The sequence below is a fragment of the Cricetulus griseus genome, chromosome 3 (genome assembly GCF_003668045.3).
Source record: "Cricetulus griseus strain 17A/GY chromosome 3, alternate assembly CriGri-PICRH-1.0, whole genome shotgun sequence".
Taxonomy (NCBI): domain Eukaryota; kingdom Metazoa; phylum Chordata; class Mammalia; order Rodentia; family Cricetidae; genus Cricetulus; species Cricetulus griseus.
Genome location: NC_048596.1, coordinates 20,429,821 through 20,449,945, shown reverse-complemented (window position 1 = coordinate 20,449,945; position 20,125 = coordinate 20,429,821). Strand labels below are relative to the sequence as shown.

Genomic DNA, 20,125 nt, shown 5'->3' with positions numbered 1-20,125 from the left:
GAAGGACTGGTGCATAGTCAGTGTGCAGGGTGGTCACTTCAAGCCGCTCTGACACAGTTTTGGCAATTCCAGCAGATGGAAAGATAATAATAGGGACAGTGGAAGGAGAAAGCTGCATGGACCCATCTGTGGCAGGCAGAAGTACAGTGGGCCGGAAGAGAGGAGAAGGACAAGAGCAGATGAAGGAAAGTGTTGTGGAATATTAGTTGGAGATGTGTTATGTTTGTCTAATGATACAAAGATGTGTTGCATTCTGTTATGCTGCGTCTGCCTAACTCTGTGAAGCTGTGTTACTTTGCCTGTCCAAAATGCCTGATGGTCGAATAAAGAACTAAATGGCCAATAGCTAGGCAGGAGAAAGGATAGACGGTGCTGGCAGGCACAGAGAATAAATAGAAGAAAAGGAGAAGAGGGAGGAACAAGAATGAGAAGAGGAAAAGGAAGAGCCACCCGGCTACACAGCAAGCCATGCAGTAAGAAATAAAGAAAGGTGTGTAGAATAGAGAAAGATAAAAGCCCGGAGGTAAAGGTAGTTAAGAAAAGCTGGATAGAAACAAGCCAAACTAAGGTGGCAGGTCCCCAAAGAGCAAAGAGTAAAACAAAACAAAACAAAACAAAAACAGGGAAGGGCTTGAAAGATGGGCCAGTGACGGGGGAATTATGGACAGGAGCGGTGCAGGTTCAAGAAACTGATCAGAGGGTAGAGAAAACTTAGAAAAGATCCTATGAGAAGAGACAAAGATAAATAAGACCTGAGGGGAGGGGAGGGGAGGGGAGAGACAGGGGAGGGCAGGGGAGGGGAGGGGAAGCTCTGATGCCAGGAGATGTGGTGGTTGTGGGCAGGGCACAGAGACAAGAAAGAGGGGAATCACCGTTTCTTAGCACAGTTGTTGCTAGGTAGAGGGAGAGAAATTAGTGGGATGGACTTAAAGCCAGGAAAAAAAAAATTCAGGCAGAGACAAAAGGGTGGCAAAGAAAAGCTGCAAGAGTAAGTGGGCTGTGTTGCTGTCTGCAACACCGTTCCAGCACGGGTAAGTGGCAGGCAAGTGGGCTCCATTCTTGCCAGGGTCTGGCTGGTTACATGGCCTCCACAGTGCCACAAGGTATCACCTGCACCAAGCCCACTGGCTCACGCTCACTCCACACAGTGCACAGCCTCAAAGGAGACCTGAGAGCATGCAGATAGAATTGGCTGGAACCAGAGCTTAGCCGATTGTGGTCAGAGCCCTCCCTGGCTTTATACCATCCCCTAGGTACATGGGAAAAGAAGGAGCCATTCTGTGGCTCAGCAATGAAACCCAGACAAGATCTTCAAATAATTTCAGAGAGAGGTAAGGAAAGGGAAGTTCAAGTGAGCATATCTGGGGACTTTGAAGACCTCAGAGTAAGCCTCCACTACCACTCTACATCCCTGTAGCCCCTGCGCACTGGAATGGCAGTGTGTAGGGATTCAAGTGGGATTTCACACTCCTTGTGTAGGGCTGAGGGGCCAGCCAAGCCTTGAATGCCACCATCCTCTCTGAAAGTAAGCAGACGTGTAATGCTCTGCCTGCTGCCTAGCCAATTGGCTCTGAGGGGCTGCCATCTGGCACCAGGAGATCAGTGTTGAGGCCAGCTGGCACCATGGCCAGTGTTATGGGCCAGCTGGGCCCCAGGCAAAGGTTGTTGCCAACTGGCATCAAGGCACAAGGTTCTCTGGCTCACCCCAGCTCTGCCACAGGCTCTGTGGTTATGCTTCCAGTTCCCTCCTCCTGGCAAAGACAGGCAAGCCAGACACTGTGCTCTGGGACATCCTACAGTGCCCTCGCTGGTCAAGGGAATTAATCACTGGGCATTAAGATTTTCACTGGATGCCCCAAAGGGAAGAACAATAACCCCACATATCACTTGGGACTCAACAGCTTGCTAAGAGTGTCCAACCATCATTTCATTGGAGCTTCACAACTCAACAGACTTTCTTCTTCCTGTACTACAAGGGGAAACCAAGGCTCCAATAAGGAAATGAGGCTGCCTAGCAGGGTGGTATGTCTTGAAGTCAGTTCTTCTGATAGTCATCCCTTTATGGAGAACCTAGGAACTGTATCTAAGAAGAGGCAGAGGCAGGTATAGTGGCTCACATCTGTGATCTGAGCACAGGAAGCTGAGGCAGGAGAATGGCCATGAGTCTGAGTGAGTTACAGGCCAGCCTGGGTTACAGTATAATACCCTCTCTCAGAAATTAAGACAATAAAATGGAAAGGAGACACAAGGAAGATGAGTTTGGAAGGAAGGGATTGGGATTTTTTTTATCTGTCACAGCCAGGAGACACAGAAGAGGAAGGAAGGCAGGACACAGTTCCCCTGAAATGGGTATGGGTGGCTGGACGCCAAGTGGTACCATAATGAGGGAACCATGAAGAAGGAACTGCAGGGACCCTCTGTCTCTACACTCCTGATGGTTGGCATGCTCCTGGCACCCAGCCACAGTAAACCAGACCCAGGGAATACCATGTCCTTCTTCAGGATGGTGTGTATCCTTTGGGGTTTCTGCTTGTCAGAGGAAACATGGAAGCCCTTTCTTATGCTGGGTCTGCCTTTGTGGTCTGGGCCTGGGTCCATCAAGGAAATTTGTTCCCTTACTGTCCTCCCACTCCCTCCCTTGGGGACAAGCATGGAGGATGGGAGCGAATGCCTCTGGAGTGAAAGAGCTGGGTTGCCTTTCCAACCCACACCAAGGAGTGCCAGGCACTTGTAGAGGCAGAAGGCAGAAGGATCCTTGGAGAGAGCTGGCTAGCTAGGCTAGCCAAAGTGAGAGGTCCTGCTTCAAAGGATACGGTAGAAATCTCTTAGAAAGACCGCTAACGTCAGCCTCAGGCCTCACACACACATGTAGCCCCCCCCCCACACACATACTTGTACCCACATTCGTATGAACATTCAATCACATGCACAAACACACACATACCCTTCAAAAAAATCACTAACTCTCATTTTCCCGAATAGAAATCTCCTTGCAGAAGCCAAGTAGAACCTGTTCCTACGTATGAACCCCACAGGGCCCACCAGCAGCTCTGGATGAGCAGCCTCCTCCCTGACTCAGCCTTGCACACTGCTAAGGTCTCGTATAGATCTGGAGATTCTTACACTGGGGAAAGCAGTATTTCTTCCCATGAATGAATACAGGAACAAACTGCTAAGCCATACCCTTGAAGAAGCTGGCTGCGAAGCCTGCTTTATTGATGGAACCGTCGGACACAAACTTCACCCACAGTCGGTTGGCGCTGGACTTGACAGCCTCTGGCTTCTCATAGCCACAGAAGTGGCCAATCAGGGCACTCTCCTCTGTGGATCCATCTCGGATTTCCAGATAGTCATATGCACAGCTGTCATGCCTTTCGATCTAAAGAGAAAGACAGAGGCCATGTGGATGACACTGGCTGGCCTGGCTTAGGGATTTTTAATTCAGACTCAAAACCTATGTGTCACTCTCAAATCTCTCAAATCTAATGAAACAGCTATCCCTGTTGCAACAGTCAGGGTGGACCAATCTGGAGGGGGTCTAAGAGAAGCCAGGGAGATGGGCTTGAAATGGGCTTTTAGCTTCCTATTTTTAACCTAAAGTGGAAAGTTGTCTCTTGTTAGATGTGAGTGTGAGATAGAGTATGTGTGTGTGAGTGTGTGTGTGAGTGTGTGTGTGAGTGTGTGTGTGTGTGTGTGTGTGTGTGTGTGTGTGTGTGTGTGTGTGTGTGTGTGTGTGTAAGCCACAGGTAAACAAACTTTCAGTGTTGTTCCTCAGAATCCTCCTACTTAGTTTTTTGAGACAGGGTTTCTCAGTAGCCTGCAGCACACCAGTGAGGCAAGCCCCAGGGATCTGCCTGCATTACCTTCCCAACCCTGGAAAGACAGGGTACACTGTGCTTGGCTTTTAAAAATGGGTACTTGGGATCAAATTCAGGGCCCTATGCCTGCAAGAAAACAAAACACCTCACTGACTGAGCTATCTCCCCAGACCCCACCCCCAATCCTTTCTGTTTTTTTGTTTGTTTATTTGGTTGGTTGGTTGGCTGGTTTGGGTTAGGTTTTTTGGTAGAAGCAAAGTCTCATTGTGTAGTCCAGTCAGCCCTAAAACTCACTTTCCTCCTGCCTCAGCCTCCCGAGTGCTGAAACTTCAGCATCTTTGTGGAGCTATAAGAACCCATCTTTATGGATTAGGGAGTGGAGCAGACATCAGCTCGCCCTCTCTCAGGAAAACATCCCAGCAGGGCTCACCTCAAAGGACTGGAAGGTAAGTCCCACGTGGAAGCCATCCGCCACTGTGATCCTCCACACACATTCCTTGGAAGGTCTGTAGTCATCTGGGTAGTTGGGAGATTGGATTTGACCAGCATCTTTGGTGATGTCTCCCCCACACATGGCTTTAGAAATGACAGAAGAAAAGCAGGGTTGGTCTGTGGTCACATCTTACAAATGCAGGTGAGTAGCTACTTATTGCCACTAGGTGGCCCCAAGAACTAGCGTTTTCATCCGGGTCTATCAAAGCAGGCCTTTAAGGCAGGAGGGTTTCAACGCTGAATAGCAATGTCACACCCTCTGTGTACAACAGAACTATGTAGGAGGTTGTTCCAACTGTGGCAGCCTGGCCTCGACCTCAGTCTTATTCAGATGGGCCTGGAGACAGAGGTTCTGCAGAGAACACATGTGCTTCACACACTTATGTACACACAGACACACACGTGCACCCACAGGTATGTTCACTATTCCTTTTATGCAATAAAGTTTTGGATTCTCCAATTTCTCAATGATTCAAGGCAAAGGGGACTTTGATACTTCTTAGTTCCATTCCTTTGTGAGATGGCAGGGTTAGAACACACTGAAACAGCCCTCAGGGTGATCTTGCAGCTCTTCTCATGCATGAAGAGGGACCTCCAGGTAGTACTGGGTTACCTTTTCACTGGTAAAACAAGAGCCCAGAGAGGACAGGTCCCCTCTGCTTGAGCTCTCATGGGAGGTTGGAGGCCACTGCCATCTCTACAGGACTCTATACCCTGACACCTTCCATACCCCAGCTGGGATGAGAAGAGAGCCCGATGGGCTTGTGGCAGTGGCTGAGCTGCCACAGCTGGCCTTTGCCTTTCCAATGTGAGAGGCAGTGTGTTAATAGCAAGTGGCCTCATACACCTGGGAAGGAGCCAGGCTGCGATAGAAGGACAGGTGCTTGTCCGTGGCCATCTGCCTGGCTGCTCCATCAAGAACAAACCTTCATATACTGCAAAGAAGCCCTTGCCCAAGATGCTGCTGCTGCTACGGAATTCCACCCACAGCCGGCTGTCCGAGGAGATGAGGGGCTCAGGCACCTTATCGCCGCAAAACCTTCCTGGAGAGGGAAAGGACAGTCAGGACACTGTGGACATTGAGCTCACCTCACCACAGCCTGAAGAAAAGACGGCAAGTAAGCAGTGACCCTCAAAGTGACAGTGGATCCTGCAGTACACCCAGGGCAGAAGATGGGCCTAAGAGTGTCACATCTGTGCACCCACGAAGGACAAGTCCGGATTCTAGGTACAAAGCACAGGGCAGATGGCAGGTACCTTCCCCTGCCACACAGGTCCCGTGGCAGGTCCTGTGGTGGGTCTCCGAGGGGAGGGGGATGGTGCTTTGTTACTGCTGATGTGTCTTTCTCCAAAGCTTCTGAAGACACCCACACCCCTCCCTTTGGGACACTGGCCATTCTGCTGCCCTTGCCTCAGAAATGGAGCCAGAGACCAAGAAACCCAAGCCTCTTGGCATTGAACTGCTCAGGACTGGATGCAATGCCTAAGGCATGGGGTTGAAGAAGGGTGGGTTCCTCAGCCTGGTGGCTCAGAGACGCCCAGAGAGGGAGACTGAGATAAAAAACAAAAAACTTCAGAGGGACACCATGGAGCCCCATAAGGACTGACTCCTTGTCCCCTTCCCCCAAGCTAAGATGATGGCTAGAACAAGATGATAAAGACCACAAGGAGATTTAATGATCTGGGAGAACAGAAAATGGTGTCCCCAGTCCCTGTACAGAGCCCAGCAGGGCAGCATGACCCAAGACCCTTGATCTTTCTGGGTCCAGTAAGGAAATGTCTATGTGGTTTGTCCAGACCTTTGCCAATGACACAGCCATGCAAAGTTCCCCATGTCAGCCCTGATGCGACACAGCATCGTAACTACAGGCTCCTGAGAAGGTATGGAGGCCACTTTCCCACAGTTCACAGACCTTGGGAGCCATAGAATAGCTCCCATGCTTGGAAGAGGGTGTGTACTTAGATATCATCTGAGGTACCTCAACTTGAGGCAAATGGGGAACTATAGAGCAAGCCCAAAGTCTCACCATGTAGCCCAGGCTGGCATTGAAGGCATCAAGTAGCTCAGGCTGCCCTCAAACTTACTGGATCCCCCTGCCTTAGCCTCTCAAGTGCTGGAATTATAAACATGTGTCATTGTGACCAGCCCTTAATTTTTTTTTAAAAAAAAAATGGGTAGTTTAACCATTAGCACCATGTAAAGCCCTGGACAAGGTGCCAGACACTATAATTATGCTTTATTCTTCTGAGAAAAGTGGAAAAACATAAGGCTGAGGAAGAATTAGTACCACAGTGGGCTTTTCCAGATGGTCAGCTCTGTTTCCATTCTTTGAGGACAAACAGTGCAGAGGGATGCCAGTTGACTCTGCTCCCTCCTGGCTCTGGCTGCCTCTAGCCATTGGATTTGGTAGTTTTCATACTCAATGCAATAATAACTTTGCCAAGACTTTGGCAACGAAAAACACATTAGAAGGACTGGGGAAATGGCTCAGTTGGTGAAGTGCTTGCTGTGCAAGAATGAGGATTTGAATTTGAGCCCCAGAAACCACATAGGAAAGTCAGGCATGGTGGTAGGTGCTTATCATTCTAATACAGGGGAGGAGGAGTCTCACTGGCTAGCCAGCCTAAAAGTGGGTGGCATTTGAAGAATGGCACCCATTTAGTCCTACCCACATATGCATACATGCTCCTGAGTACACGTTCACCCATGTACATACAAGCATGCACATGCACGCATACACACAAATAAATAACATACTAGAGAGCTATCAGCTTTGGGTAGTGGCCTCTAGTATGGCCAATTATTGTGATGAGTTTTGGGGAAATGACAGGTAAATATTAGGGAGCACCACTTTTCAGCAGGAAGAGCACTGAGCAGTCAGGCCATGCCAGCCCTAAGTGGGACTCCTTCACCTAGCCCAAGTTTCCAGTTAAGTTTCTCCTTTTAAAACCAGCTGCCACAGCCACTGAGGACCTGGTACAAATGAGAGTGGGGAGGTCTACATTCTCACTGCCTATGGGCCTAACTCAATGAGAAGAGCCATCTGCCACCCCTGCTGCAGGATGCCCCACCCCTGCCCAGCCCTCTGGTCCAGGCATGTATTGTTCTGCTTTGGCAGATCTTCCAAATCTCTTTGCGATTCTTAGCTGGGCTCTCAGCATTTTCCTTGTTACCACAGGAACTGTAATGGAAGCCCCCTTTCGCCATTGACCATGTCTGTGTAAGACCCAGTCTGAAGCACTTGACATGGACTATCTCATCTCATCCTCACTTGCAGTGGTTTGAATCTTAAATGTGACCCAAAAGCTCCTGGGTTGAAGGTTTGGGCCTGAGTGATCAGATGTAGGGCTTTGGAGAGGCTACTGCATCCTGGGATCTCTGACCTTATCGATGGATTAGTCCATTGATGGATTCATAGATTAAGGGCTATTTAGGGGTGGGAGAAACTAGGTCAATGGCAGTGTGCTCTCAGTGAGTATCCTGTCCTCGTCCCCACCCCCACCCGTCACCATGAAGGGAGCAGCAGTTTTTTTCTGCCTGCTGCCTCTGGCCTTGTCACAAAATTAAAAGCTCTCAGGTCAGGTGACTATGGACTGAAACCATGAGCTCAATAAACCTTTTCTCTTTCCGGTTGATTTCCCTCAGGAATTTTGTCTCACCAAGGGAAATCTGATACACTGCTGTTATCCCCATTTCACAGATGAGAAAAGTGAGAATGAGAGCATTTGCCTCAAAGCTGGAGATGGAAGCATGATTTGAAGATGGGCAGTTTGAGATCCAGATTTGTATTGTTGCTATCTCCTTCATCACCATCACCCTCAGAAGGAACCTGGGTGTAATTCTGAACATTGTACAATTTTGGATAAGACCCCAAATGTGTTTTCTGGGAATGGAAGAGCCATGCTCATGTCCCAGCTCAGAACAGGACACGCACAAATGAAGAACAAGGCCTCAGACCACAAAGCACGTTTGTTCCAGTGCCAGGCTTGGCTGTTGGCCTCACACTATCATGTCTGTTCATTTGGGAAACTGCCCTTGCCCAGGAAGCCTCAGTAGTGGGGCCACGCGACTCTGATGGACCAGCCTGGCCTTTCTGAACTCCGCTCCATGTTTCAAGGGAATGGGATAAGGGTCTTTTGTGTGTATTGTGATGATACTGAATGCCAAGGCAGCTCTTTGGACAAAAGTATAGTGCTTGAAGTGATTTTTTTAATGGCAACAGGGGAGGGGAATCCACATTGTAGGACAGTGTTTAAGACTACTCCTCTGCAGGAGTCACCCCTAACCCCCCACCCCACCCCATGTTAAAGGCAAGTGGCCCCTGGAACAAGGGAAAAACCCATTTGTGATCTTTAACCAGCTGTGAAACATTCTCATCTACTTAATTTTCTTTTGAAACCAATAAGTGAAAACCTGGATCACAAACAGCCTCCCTCGGAAGAGGCTAGGCAGACTGTCGAGAAACTGGCATGGAGAGGTGTCAATTCCTAGTCTGAAATCTGGTTCCTGGGTTTAGAGGAGTTTAATAAGGATATCAAGAAGAGGAAATGCAGATGAGGACACTCCCAGTGGGCTCTGTGGGGAGTCATAAAGGGCCCATTCATAAAAAGTTATGCACGCATTATGCCTGGATTTTCACACACTGCCCTGGGAAAAAAATGTGATGCAGAGCAAGATGTCTACTTTACAATCCATCCTAATCCGCTCTCCCTCCTGCCAAAGGGGCATTGACCTGCCTCCTCCCAGCAGATTTCACGGCACTGACCCCTCCCAGGGACCAGCTTAGCCAACACAATACACTTGTTCCAAACACAAAAATTCACTAACGACTGCATTTGGAAACATCAGAGCAGACCAAATAGTTGGCAAAGAAGGGTGCCTGCAAATGAAGAATGATGGTTCCAGGCACTTGGCCATGCCTTAACTGCAATACTACTGTGTGTGAGAGAGCATGCATGCAAGTACACACACACACACACACACACACACACACACACACACACACACACACACACGGGGAAGGGAGGGAGAGAGGGAGGGAGGGAGGGAGGGAGGGAGGGAGGGAGGGAGGGAGGGAGGGAGGGAGGGAGGAATTCAGGTAAAACATGAGTCCTAACTCCACTCCTGCCAAGAAAAATCAACCCAAGCCAACACAGCTAAACTGACAAACTGCACAAGTCCTGTCCTGTTCTAGTACTAAGAGACACCAGGATCCCCACTGAGAAAATTCCCACTTGTCATTCAAGCAAAGGGGATGCCTGGAAACCGGCCTGTGTCCACTTTCTGAAACGTGCCTTGGCCTTCTTAGGGGAGCTTTGGCTCCTTCTTCCCATGGCTTTAGTCTAACCCATTCCTAGGGGTGTAGGACTACCAACCTCGGCAAACAAAACTCCAGGAAGCCTGGTTACCTTTGACTCCGAGATAAACAACACACGGTGTATTTCGTCTGACAACTTGGGATGGCAGGACTGCAAATACTTAGCAGTCACCTGTCCCCAGACCAGGGTATTGGAATTCTGGTCTAATTTCAGTCACTAGCTAGCCAGGAGTCCTTAGGCACTCAGTGTATGTGGGGAGCTGGGCTTTCCCCTGAAGTGTGGGATTCGGTGACTTGAAGGTATTGGTCAGGATGAGGGGGTCTGCGGTTCCTTGTGCTCACGAAGCCCCTCCCACATAGCTTTTGTAAAACTATTATTGTAAAAGATCCAAACACTAGAGAAGGGCACAAAACACAACATAATGCTGACCACCACCCCCGTGCTTCCTTTCTTAGAGGGAACCACTCCATCCCTTAATGAACACCCTTTCCATGTGTTTGGTACTAGACCAGAGCACATGCCAGGCTAACAGGATCATCCTCTGACCCAATTTGTGTGGGCTCTGGTTAAGTTGCTTTCCAGGAGTCTCATCAAGAGACATTTTCCAGGAAATGGTGGTGGTCAGACAAGTTTAGAAACCCTTTTCCCAGGAATCCAGCCTTATTGGGGCTCGGGTGAGTACATTTGTGTGTACAGGTGTGTTTGCACATGTGTGTGGGTGTGGATGTAATTGCATGTGCACCCGGGCGTGTGTGGGGCCAGAGGTCAACACTGCTATCTTCCTCACTCTCTTCATTATTTTTTGACACAGGGTCTCTTGCTGAATCCAGATCTCACTGAGTCACCTAGACTGGGTAGTGAGTTCTAGGGATCCACCTGTTTCCACTAGTGCCCCCAGTCCTGGAGTCACAGACACACACTACAGTGCCTGGCTTTTTGTGTGAGAGCTAGGGACCCAAACTCAGGTCCTTATGCTTGTGCAAAAAGCACTTTGTTCACTGAGTCAACCCCCACCCCCACCCCCACCCCCCGCCCCGTGCCATGTCATTTTGGCACACCTGACCAATGCTGCTTGTGACCTATATCTCTGACTGCTACTCCCATGCCTGTTTATTTAAGGCAGGAAGCAGAACCCAGTGCAGGCAGGCTCTACCCTGTCTTGGGCAGTATAGTCACGTGTCCACACCCACATTTCCGTGCATACCAAGAGCAGGGTACCCTTGGTTTGTGTGTCTGGACTATTAGCTACATGATGGATCTCTCCTAACGATGGCACATAGACCCTGCCCTGGCTCCTCCCTGGTTCCTTGGAGTTTCTGAGGACACAAATCCCCACCTGTTTGTACCCTTGGGGATTTCAACTCACCCTTCCACTAGATACAGGTGTCTGCGCTGCACAAGCTATTCCAAACAACAGCTGATGTTACTCATGCAGAAGGCTATAGGTTCCCTAGAGACTGTCCTTGTCTAGTGTGACTGTCTCATCCTGGTTCCCCAGGATCTAACTACACATCAGGGCTTTCTTTCTCATCACCATCTGCAGCCAACCTTCCGGGCAACAGCTCTTTCCCAGGTGCATCACTTGCAGTGCAGCAAGTGTGGTTTTCCCATTCCTATGAAGGAATGCCAGGGACCAGTCATCATCAAACCTTAGCCTTGACCAGGCCAGGAGGCCATCGTACAGACCACCCCAGCAGTGAGGATACCCTGCTCATACAGACCATCCCAGCAGTGAGCATACTCTATTCTCATCTGTGACTCTTTCATCTGCTTCTTTGTTGGTCTGTTTCTCTCTACAGCTCCATTGTATCTGGCCTTCTCAGGCCAATGAGTTCTAGCTTCGGCTCTTGAGATCCAAGACCACTGGTCCTCCAGGCAATATTAATCCTCTATGATCATCAGGAGATCTATTTTGTGAAAACTTTTCTCTTTATAGTGTCTTCCTGTGACCTTTCACTCAAAGGTCCAAGCTGCCTTTGGTGGATGAATCTAACTCTGGCTAGGCCACAGAAATAATACCTGCCCATCAGAAAATCCGGGAGAGATAAGTAAGCCAAGAACAGAACAGAAACATTAAAAGATCCTCCTCCATTCTGAAATAACCACTGTGTGTTATTTGCATCTCTGGCTTTATTTGAAATTTATATTGTAAATCATAAAATGGTTTCTTGCAGTTGAACTCAGCCCACACAATGGTTTAAATGATTTAGTTTGGGACAGCACAGTTAGACTCTTTATTTTATCATATCAATCCCATTCTGCTCACCGCTGCCTGTTATAGCAGTTAATGTTACAATCCCTGCATTATGCACATCTGCACACACACACACACACACACACACACACACACACACACACACACACACACATATATATTATATATATATAATATATATATATATATATATATATATATTTGAAATAAGTCTATTACTCCATCCTGTAACATACTTTTTGCAGGTTTCAGGACACCAGAAAGTCTCTCTGTATTGATACTCACTCACCTCCAACTTTATTTTTAATGGATGGGAATTTTCTGTTGAAAAGATGTGTCACAATTTACTCCGCTAACCCCTACTGTTGAACATTTAAATTGCCTTTGATTCTCCCCGCTCCAGTGAACCTCCCTGCAGCTAGAGCTTTACACACTTCCTTAATTAGTTCCCTAAGAGAAATTCCAAGAAGTGGCATTGCTGGGTCACAGGGTGCTGACAGTTTTTAAAAGCCTTTAACATGTGTGGCCAAATGGAGTGCTCAGAGTTTTACAACGACGACGAGAGCACTTGAGAACTTCCTGTGCTGGCTGCCACAATGGAACCTTCCAGATAGTAAGAGCGTCCCCGAGAACAGCCGGCCTCTCTTCTCTTAAGGCTGTCTGAAGTCCACTCACCCAACAGGGGGGCTTTTCTCCAGTAACCATCCCGGACCTCCACGTAATCGTACCAGCACAGCCGGCTCTTAAACAAATCCATGGATGTGAAATTTAGGATGATCTGTAAAGAATTACCATAAAGTAGGTTTGAACAACAAAGCCTGAAGAGTTCTGAAGGATGCATCTTACACACTGGTGTTCTCATGTTACCCCTTAGCATACAGAGCCTTCAGACCGCAGTAGGAGCGTCTTCTCCAAACACACACAGGAAACCTCCTGACATCAAATAATAAACCTTAGGCAGGATGGGGAGTAAACAGAAGGAGATGTGTCCTTCAGTTCTGTCTGGGGAGTCACTTGAGCTTTTTGAAGTTGCTAGGTGGTTTACAGAAAGTAAGATGCATTAAAAGATGGTCCAGGGCGAGTTGAGACTAGGGATTTGGAAGGAGGTAAGGGGTCAATGAGGGTCAGAGATAGGAACAGATCTTGTAACATCATCAATCATTCGGAAGGTCTGGGTTAGCTCAAGTGCATGTGAGCATGGCTGTGATCAACATCCCCTCAGCCATGACCTCCCATTTCTGAAGTGCTGTTGTCTCCCAAAGCCTTCTTGAAGTTAGTGCATCCATCCATCCATCCACCTATTCATCCATCCATCCAATCATCCATCCATCATTCATTCATTCATTCACTCATTCATTCATCCCATTATTCTTACGGGCTGACCACTTACAGTGTGTTACTGCGTTGTTCTTCTTAGATGTCCCTTCCTAAGGCTACTGTTGGGATGATTCCCACAATACCCACAACTACAGCTTCTAGGTTAGTTTTCCACACCTTGTATCTCAGATTTATCAAACCACCCCAACCCATGCTTAGGGAATCACTAAAGAAATCCCAGTGAGCTGGGCATTGGTGGCGCATGCCATTAATCCCAGCACTCAGGAGGCAGAGATCTCTGTGAGTTCAAGGCTAGCCTGGTTTCCAGAGTGAGTGCCAGGATAGGCTCCAAAGCTACACAGAGAAACCCTGTCTCGAAAAACCAAAAAAAAAAAAAAAAAAAAAAAAAAAAAAAAATCCCTGTGCCCCTATCTCATAAGTTGGGCTCTTTCTAGATTCTCCAAGGCAAGCCCTGTCCCTTCTCTGGAAGTTACAGAACCCCAGGCCCAGGTAAATGCCCACTCACAAGTCCTTGCTCAGATGGAACCACCTGATGTTTGATCTTTAGGAGTCCTCCCGCCATCCTCTCTCCCTTTCAGAGGTGTCTCAGTCAGACATCTCACTGATTCTAGAATCCTAAGGAAATTGTTGACTTCCTGAACCTTTTTTTTTTCTCATCTGGAAAACAATATGCACACCAGCAGGTTGTGGAGGAGTCCATGAGAGAAACTGTACACAGAGGGACTAGTGCTGTTTCTGGCATACAACAAGTACTCCATAAATACAAGCCAGATTACACTGAATCTGCTCTGGCACCCCACCACCCCCACAGGCTTTCTTTCTATCCTGATCATCACTGAGAGTGCCCCTCCTTTCCCTAGGGCCAATTCCCATCCAGGAAGATTCTTCCACAGAGCCCAGCGGTCCCCCAGGAAATGAAGAGTGAGTGAGTACCAGAAAATAACAGATGTGGTACATGAGTGTCATGGACATGTCCTAGGGAGTAAGGAACCCAAGCTGAGTAGCATCTTAAGTTTGGGGTGTCCCTGGGTTTCTCTCAAATCTGCACCATGCTGGTGATCAGGTGGTGAGGTACAGGAACGCATAGAAGCTGGTCCCACAGAATTCTTTAGTCTTTGCTCTTTTAAGATTACAGTGAAGAAATGTTAGTAAAACTTCCTTGGAAACACATTCATGCTCTAACTGAGAGGGATAATTATTCAGGCTAATTATTTTAAGTATGTTAGTGAACTATAAACACCATCAGGGAAGAAGTGATGAGCAAGAGGTGATACGGGAATCAGTCGAGTTTGCTAATTACCAGCAGCTCTGGGGAAGGCCGGGCAAGGCAGAAATGGGAATAATTGCAGGAATTTCAATGATGCATATTCTCTGTGCCCCCAGTGAGCACTGAAAATTGAGACTTAGTGAAGCTTACACGGTTCAAACATATCACATAGGCCTGCTGTGCAGCAATCCAACAATGTGGGAATGACCAGGCCTCCTCCTCCTCCTCCTCCTGCTCCTCCTCCTCCTGCTGCTGCTCCTCCTCCTCCTCCTCCTCCTCCTCCTCTTCCTGCCTGTTAGTTAGCACCTGTAGCAGGCATGATCATAGCCACGCAAAAGGCAAACGGTCAGGTTCAAGATGACAACCACACTGTGTTTGTTTGTGTGGTGGGGCATGCCTCTAAGTGTGTGAGTGCATATATCTGCACACACACAGGGTGGAGGAGGTGTCATTGTCTTCCTCTGTCACCCTTATTCATTTGAGACACGATCTCTCACTGATCAAGAAGGTTGCTATCTTGGCTAAGCTGGCTTGCTAGCAAGCTCTCAGGATCTACCTGTCTCTGTCCCCCAGTGCTGGGGTTACAAGAATGTATAGCCATCCCTCTCTCTTTGTTGGGCTGCTAGAGACTTGCACTCAGGTCCTCTTGCTTGCACAGCAAACTATCTTACCCACTGTGCAGTCTTCCAAGCCCTGGAATTGCCCTGATACTTAATTGTGAGAGTACAAGTGTGTGTGCAAATGTGTATGTGTGTGAGCTGTCTCCTTTGTGTAACAGGATGATGGTCCACTCTTCAGGCTTTTAGTCTCTCAATGGTGTGTGTTCCCTTCCCAACTCTCCATCAAATTTACTCATCTTGAGTAAGTCCAATTTTCTATTGATAAGTGCAGTGTCAGCATCTAGCATGTGGGGTTGATGTAAGATGCGATTAGGTGACCTATAAGGCTACTGTGGGAAGAATCCAGTCTGTAAAAAATGCTTTCAATTGACCCTAGCCATTGCTCTCTGGTTCTCACATTATACTTAAAGTTATAAATTAAGAGTATCTGCAGACTGGCTATGAACACCGGAAAAATATCCAATGTATCCAACTGCCTCCAGTTACCCAGGTTTCACTCCACCCTCATATACCCACATATACTTTCCACAAACTCTCGTGTGCCATGGCTGAGCCATACAAAACGGGAAGCTTGGGCTGCATTGCCATATAAAGTAGGATGCTGGAACTGATGTGGAAAATCTCTGTCCTCAGTGTGCTTAAGGGCTATAAACAGGACAATACCTCGGTAGTTATGATCCTGAAACATGCTGTGACATGTGTGATTCTAGAGGAGTCTGGGAACACAGGAACATCCCCTCACCTAGACCCAAGGAAAGAGAGCTGATCTGGTCTGAGACAACTTGAAGAATATCTGGATTTGTAGAATACACAATAAAAAGGTAAAAATTGGAGAGATGGCTCAGTGGTTAAGAGTGTGTACTGCTCTAGCAAAGGACCTCAGTTCAGCTCCCACTACTCATGTTGGGTGGCTGACAACTGCCTGTAACTCCAGCCCCAGGGGATCTGGACTCAGGAGATCTGGATCAGCTCCAGCCCCCTTCTGGTCTCCATGGACACCTGTATACACGCGCACGCGCACACACACACACACACACACACACACACACACACACACACACTTCTTCACACATACACACAAAATTAAAAGATAAGTCTTTTAAGAAAAGATAGACTTTAGAGTTCAAAGGCAGTTCTTTATTTAATATGTGATTGGGCAATTCCTCTCCCTGTCCACAGAATGGACACAATGGTACCCTGTAGTGTAGCAGAACATATCCACCTTGGACCAAGGAGAAGAGGCCCTGACCCTGAGCTCTGCTCCAGACAGCCATGGGATCTTCAGAGCCAAAGGAACTTGTAAATACAGGGCTTGCTAAGCCTCTAACATTTTCCTGGGACACAAGGCCTTGGCATTCCCTGAGTCCACTTATAGGACATGTCAAGGCTTCCTTCCTGGATCTGAGAGCAGACACATGTCTGGACACCCCACAGAAGGCAGCCATAGAGCAGCGAGTTGCAAAGCTGGAGTGAAAGCATGATACTCAGGAGTGTGGATGGGGCATCAGTCAACACAGGGGGAAGTAGAGGGCTAGAGAAGAGAAGCCAACTGTGTTGGCCACATCGGCACCTACCAAAGCACCACTCCAAGGTGTCAAGCAGTTTTATATTGTGTGCTTGCCCTCTAGAGTATCATAACAGTGTGTTAGCCTAGGTAAAGGGCAGATTGTGGTTAGTCTGACAGGTAGCTTGATTTATAACCTATGTGGACATTTAGTGCACCCATTTGTGTGGGTAAGATTGGCTGAGAAGTCCTAAAACAATGAACGCAGTGCAAGCCGTGGTGGCCCTGGCATTTGGTGGGCACTCAGAAGAGCTGCTGTCATTACCAATGCAAAGGCTGAGTCCTCCTATCCCACTCGACCCAGAGTGCCACACCGTTCCTGATGGGGGTCCAACCCACCTTTTAAAAATGCTGTTCACTATTCATGTGTATGGGGTGCAGTGTCATAGCCAGGGGTGTGTTCAGCATGCAATGATCCAATCAGGATCGTTGTTCTCACCTACCTTTTCCCCTGGGGTGACAGAGATCCTCCAGACACAGTGGGAATAAGAGGGGTAGCCATTTGGGAAACCAGGTGCCGAAAAGTTTCCGGTTGTGTCCTGTAGTGTCTCCCCACATGCTGCATAAACAAAACAACAGCTCTGGTACAGGCATACACAAGGCTCCCTCACCCCCACACCCACCCCTGAGCTACCCCTTCCCAGGCCTGTGGAATAAAAGCCCTTTCCCAAGCCAAAGCCCTGTGAATGATGGATGAAGAGTGAGCCAAGTAGATGGTCATTTTTCTGGCCAGGGCAAGCAAAAGTAGATCTTGATGCCAAGGAGTAGCACCCAGGGCTTCTGCCAAAGGCTCTCAGTATGACTTGATCTGGGTTCAGATCTCAGTTCTCCAGCCATGAGCTGAACCAATTCAGGGGGTCAGTGAGATTGCCTGTATCACATGGACTGGGTCCACTCGGGGCTTGGCCACACAGAGAGTTACTGAGATTGTCTGACTAATTTACCAATTGATCTGTGAGAGAGGTTGAGCCCAGAGCCTCAGGCATGCTAGATAAGTGCCCTAAGAGCTACGTATCTCCCAGTCACACTGGAACTTCCATAATTGCTATTAATAACATCTGTAGCAGGGAGAATACAGGAGTATAAGTCAGTAAAGCCAAAAGGAAACAAGTTCTGAAACTCATTTATGTCCTATTTAAATTCTTTTCTTTTTGCTCTCCACCTCTGAGAGAGCTACCAAACAAACAAGAAAGCAGAGGAAATGCAAGAGTACAGGCAGCTATACCAGGATGGACTAAGTGTGCTCTTGGGTCTGTTTGTCTTTGAAGGGTGCCCAGTAATGAATGTGTCTAGAATAGAGACCCTGCATGAGAAAAAAAAATTACTTCCTCTAATTTGCCCTTAAGGGAAATGAAAACAGAGGGATTCCTGTAGCTTGGGAAGCAAAGGACATTTGTATTTCCTGAACCCCAGGGATCGACACCCCCAAAATGCAAAGGCAGTGGCTTGCTGAGTGATGTCCCCCCACACAGTGCAGGGAATAAGCACCTTTAAGCATTTCCTCCCACTCTTGATCCCACCTCTGCTTGGCCACTGCCCTAACTTGCAATGACCCCTTGGGGCATCCTCTGCAGCTCCTGGAGCTATGGCAAAGGGCATGTGGAGGGCTGTCCATCATTTGCCTCAGGAAATCCTGGCTATCAGGGCCTCAGTGTCATATTACAGAACAACTGCCAAGCATAGTGAGGCTCACTCCCAGAAGCCAGCACCCCTGAGGGTTCCATGGAAATTATTTTAGAATAATCATCAGCATTCTGCAAGAATAAATACATTACTGTGTGCTCCAGGATATTTACCAGCTGCCGGGATGCCTTTGGGGAAATAAGCAGCATACACAGTGTAACTAAATAAATACTATGGCATTTCCCAGGGAATGCTGTAAGGTTTCCCTTTACATTCAGAGGGTTATATGATACATGTGTCCTGTATTTCAGCCCTCAAATGCCCCTGGATGACTGAGGGCTGGATAAAAATATTTCCTCATTCCGTAAGGATGCAGCCATCCCCATGATCCTGCGTTGTAAGGCAATATCACAACCTACATTTTCTCCAATGGCCCCAGTTTCAACTATTCCACCACAAATCAAAACACATCTTATTTGAAGGATGTGGAGAAGGCTACTGGAGCCATTGGTGATGGAACTTCCTTCTGTCCTCCCCAAGCTCCTAAAGTTCATTCTGAACCATCACTGGCACAAACTTGGCTGCCACAATCAATACTTTGCATGGATTTAGAAGTGTCTTAGGGCACTGACCCCAGGGTGACATGGAATGAAAAGACTCAAAAGCTGGTTAGTTTTAACTGTCCATTTGATACAAAACAAAGGGTCCTGACAAGGAATTATCTAGACCAGATTGCCCTATACGCTTGTTTATGGGAGGTTGTCTTGATTGCCATCTGATGTAGGAAGACCCAGCCCAATGTAGGTGTCATCATTCCCTAGGCAGGGCATAGGTCCCAAGCTATATAAGACAGGAGAAAGCTACATAAGACGGCATGCAGGATCCATACACTTATTCTCTCTCTGCACATGACTGTGACAATTTAAGTTCCAGTCTTGACCTCCCCACAATAATAGATTGGATCTTGAAACTCTGAGCCAAATAAACCCTTCTCTGACATGGATTTTTTTTTTCCTATGTATTTTATCACAGCAACAGAAATAAAACCAGGATAGAGATAAAGGCAAAGAGGGCCAATCAGAGGAGAAGAGACTGCGGCCCTAGCTCATGACAAGCCTTTGCTTCACCCTAAGATACTCTCTGGTCTTTGATAGCATATGGCTGGTAACCCACCCTGAGGCCACAGCACCGAGATTTGCTCTGGCTGTAGCATTTGGAACTAGACTCCTATCACCCCCGAAGCATTTCTCTCACTCTCTGTCTTCTGGCCAGAAGCTCTTGGCTCTGCCTCTGACATATTCACATTCCCCGGTTCCCTAGAAAGAAGAGGAGCTCTCAGAGCAACAGATCACAGGGTCACACGGTGCTGGCATTCCACTCCCCTCTTCCCTCTGTGCTCAGGGCTTTGCCAAGGGACTTCAAAAGCCCCCCTAGTCAGGCCACGGGCTCTGAGCCTGCTATGTGCCTCTCTAATTCAGCATTCTGCACTGTACTGCACACTCCTGAGCAAAGACACGAGAAACCACAGCTACCACAGAGTGGTCTCTTCAGTTCCCCTTCAGTTCCCATATCCAGCAAGCAACAGGGTTGCTTGCACACAGCATGCATTGTGTATCATGGGGTGTTAGGAGATGCCGGGAATCCGCGTGGCTCACAGTTACCTGGGCATTTGTACAGCTTCCTGGCTTGAGCTATATCTCCCTGACTGAGCCGCACTCGTTGGCCAATGGTTGGCCTGACGCCATTGTCGTCTCGACGGGGGAGGATGGTGTCTAAGAAAACTCCTCTACAGGATATTAAAAAAGAGAGAGAAAGAGAGAGGAGGAAAAGTCAAGGCTGCCAGACTGTGTGCGAGGAGACTCCCAGTCT

General features: G+C 48.0%; 1 protein-coding gene across 1 annotated transcript in view; it reads right to left on the bottom strand.

Annotated features, from left to right (window-relative positions):
• Tll2 (tolloid like 2) overlaps positions 1–20,125 on the bottom strand; it is a 113,996-nt gene that overhangs the window by 14,254 nt on the left and 79,617 nt on the right. The window contains exons 8-13 of the mRNA XM_027407472.2: positions 19,918–20,042; positions 17,077–17,192; positions 12,520–12,622; positions 5,237–5,353; positions 4,249–4,394; positions 3,184–3,379 (exon numbers count right to left, since the gene is read on the bottom strand). Of these exons, the coding sequence (XP_027263273.2) occupies positions 3,184–3,379; positions 4,249–4,394; positions 5,237–5,353; positions 12,520–12,622; positions 17,077–17,192; positions 19,918–20,042 (803 nt within the window). The remainder of the gene's footprint in view (positions 1–3,183; positions 3,380–4,248; positions 4,395–5,236; positions 5,354–12,519; positions 12,623–17,076; positions 17,193–19,917; positions 20,043–20,125) is intronic.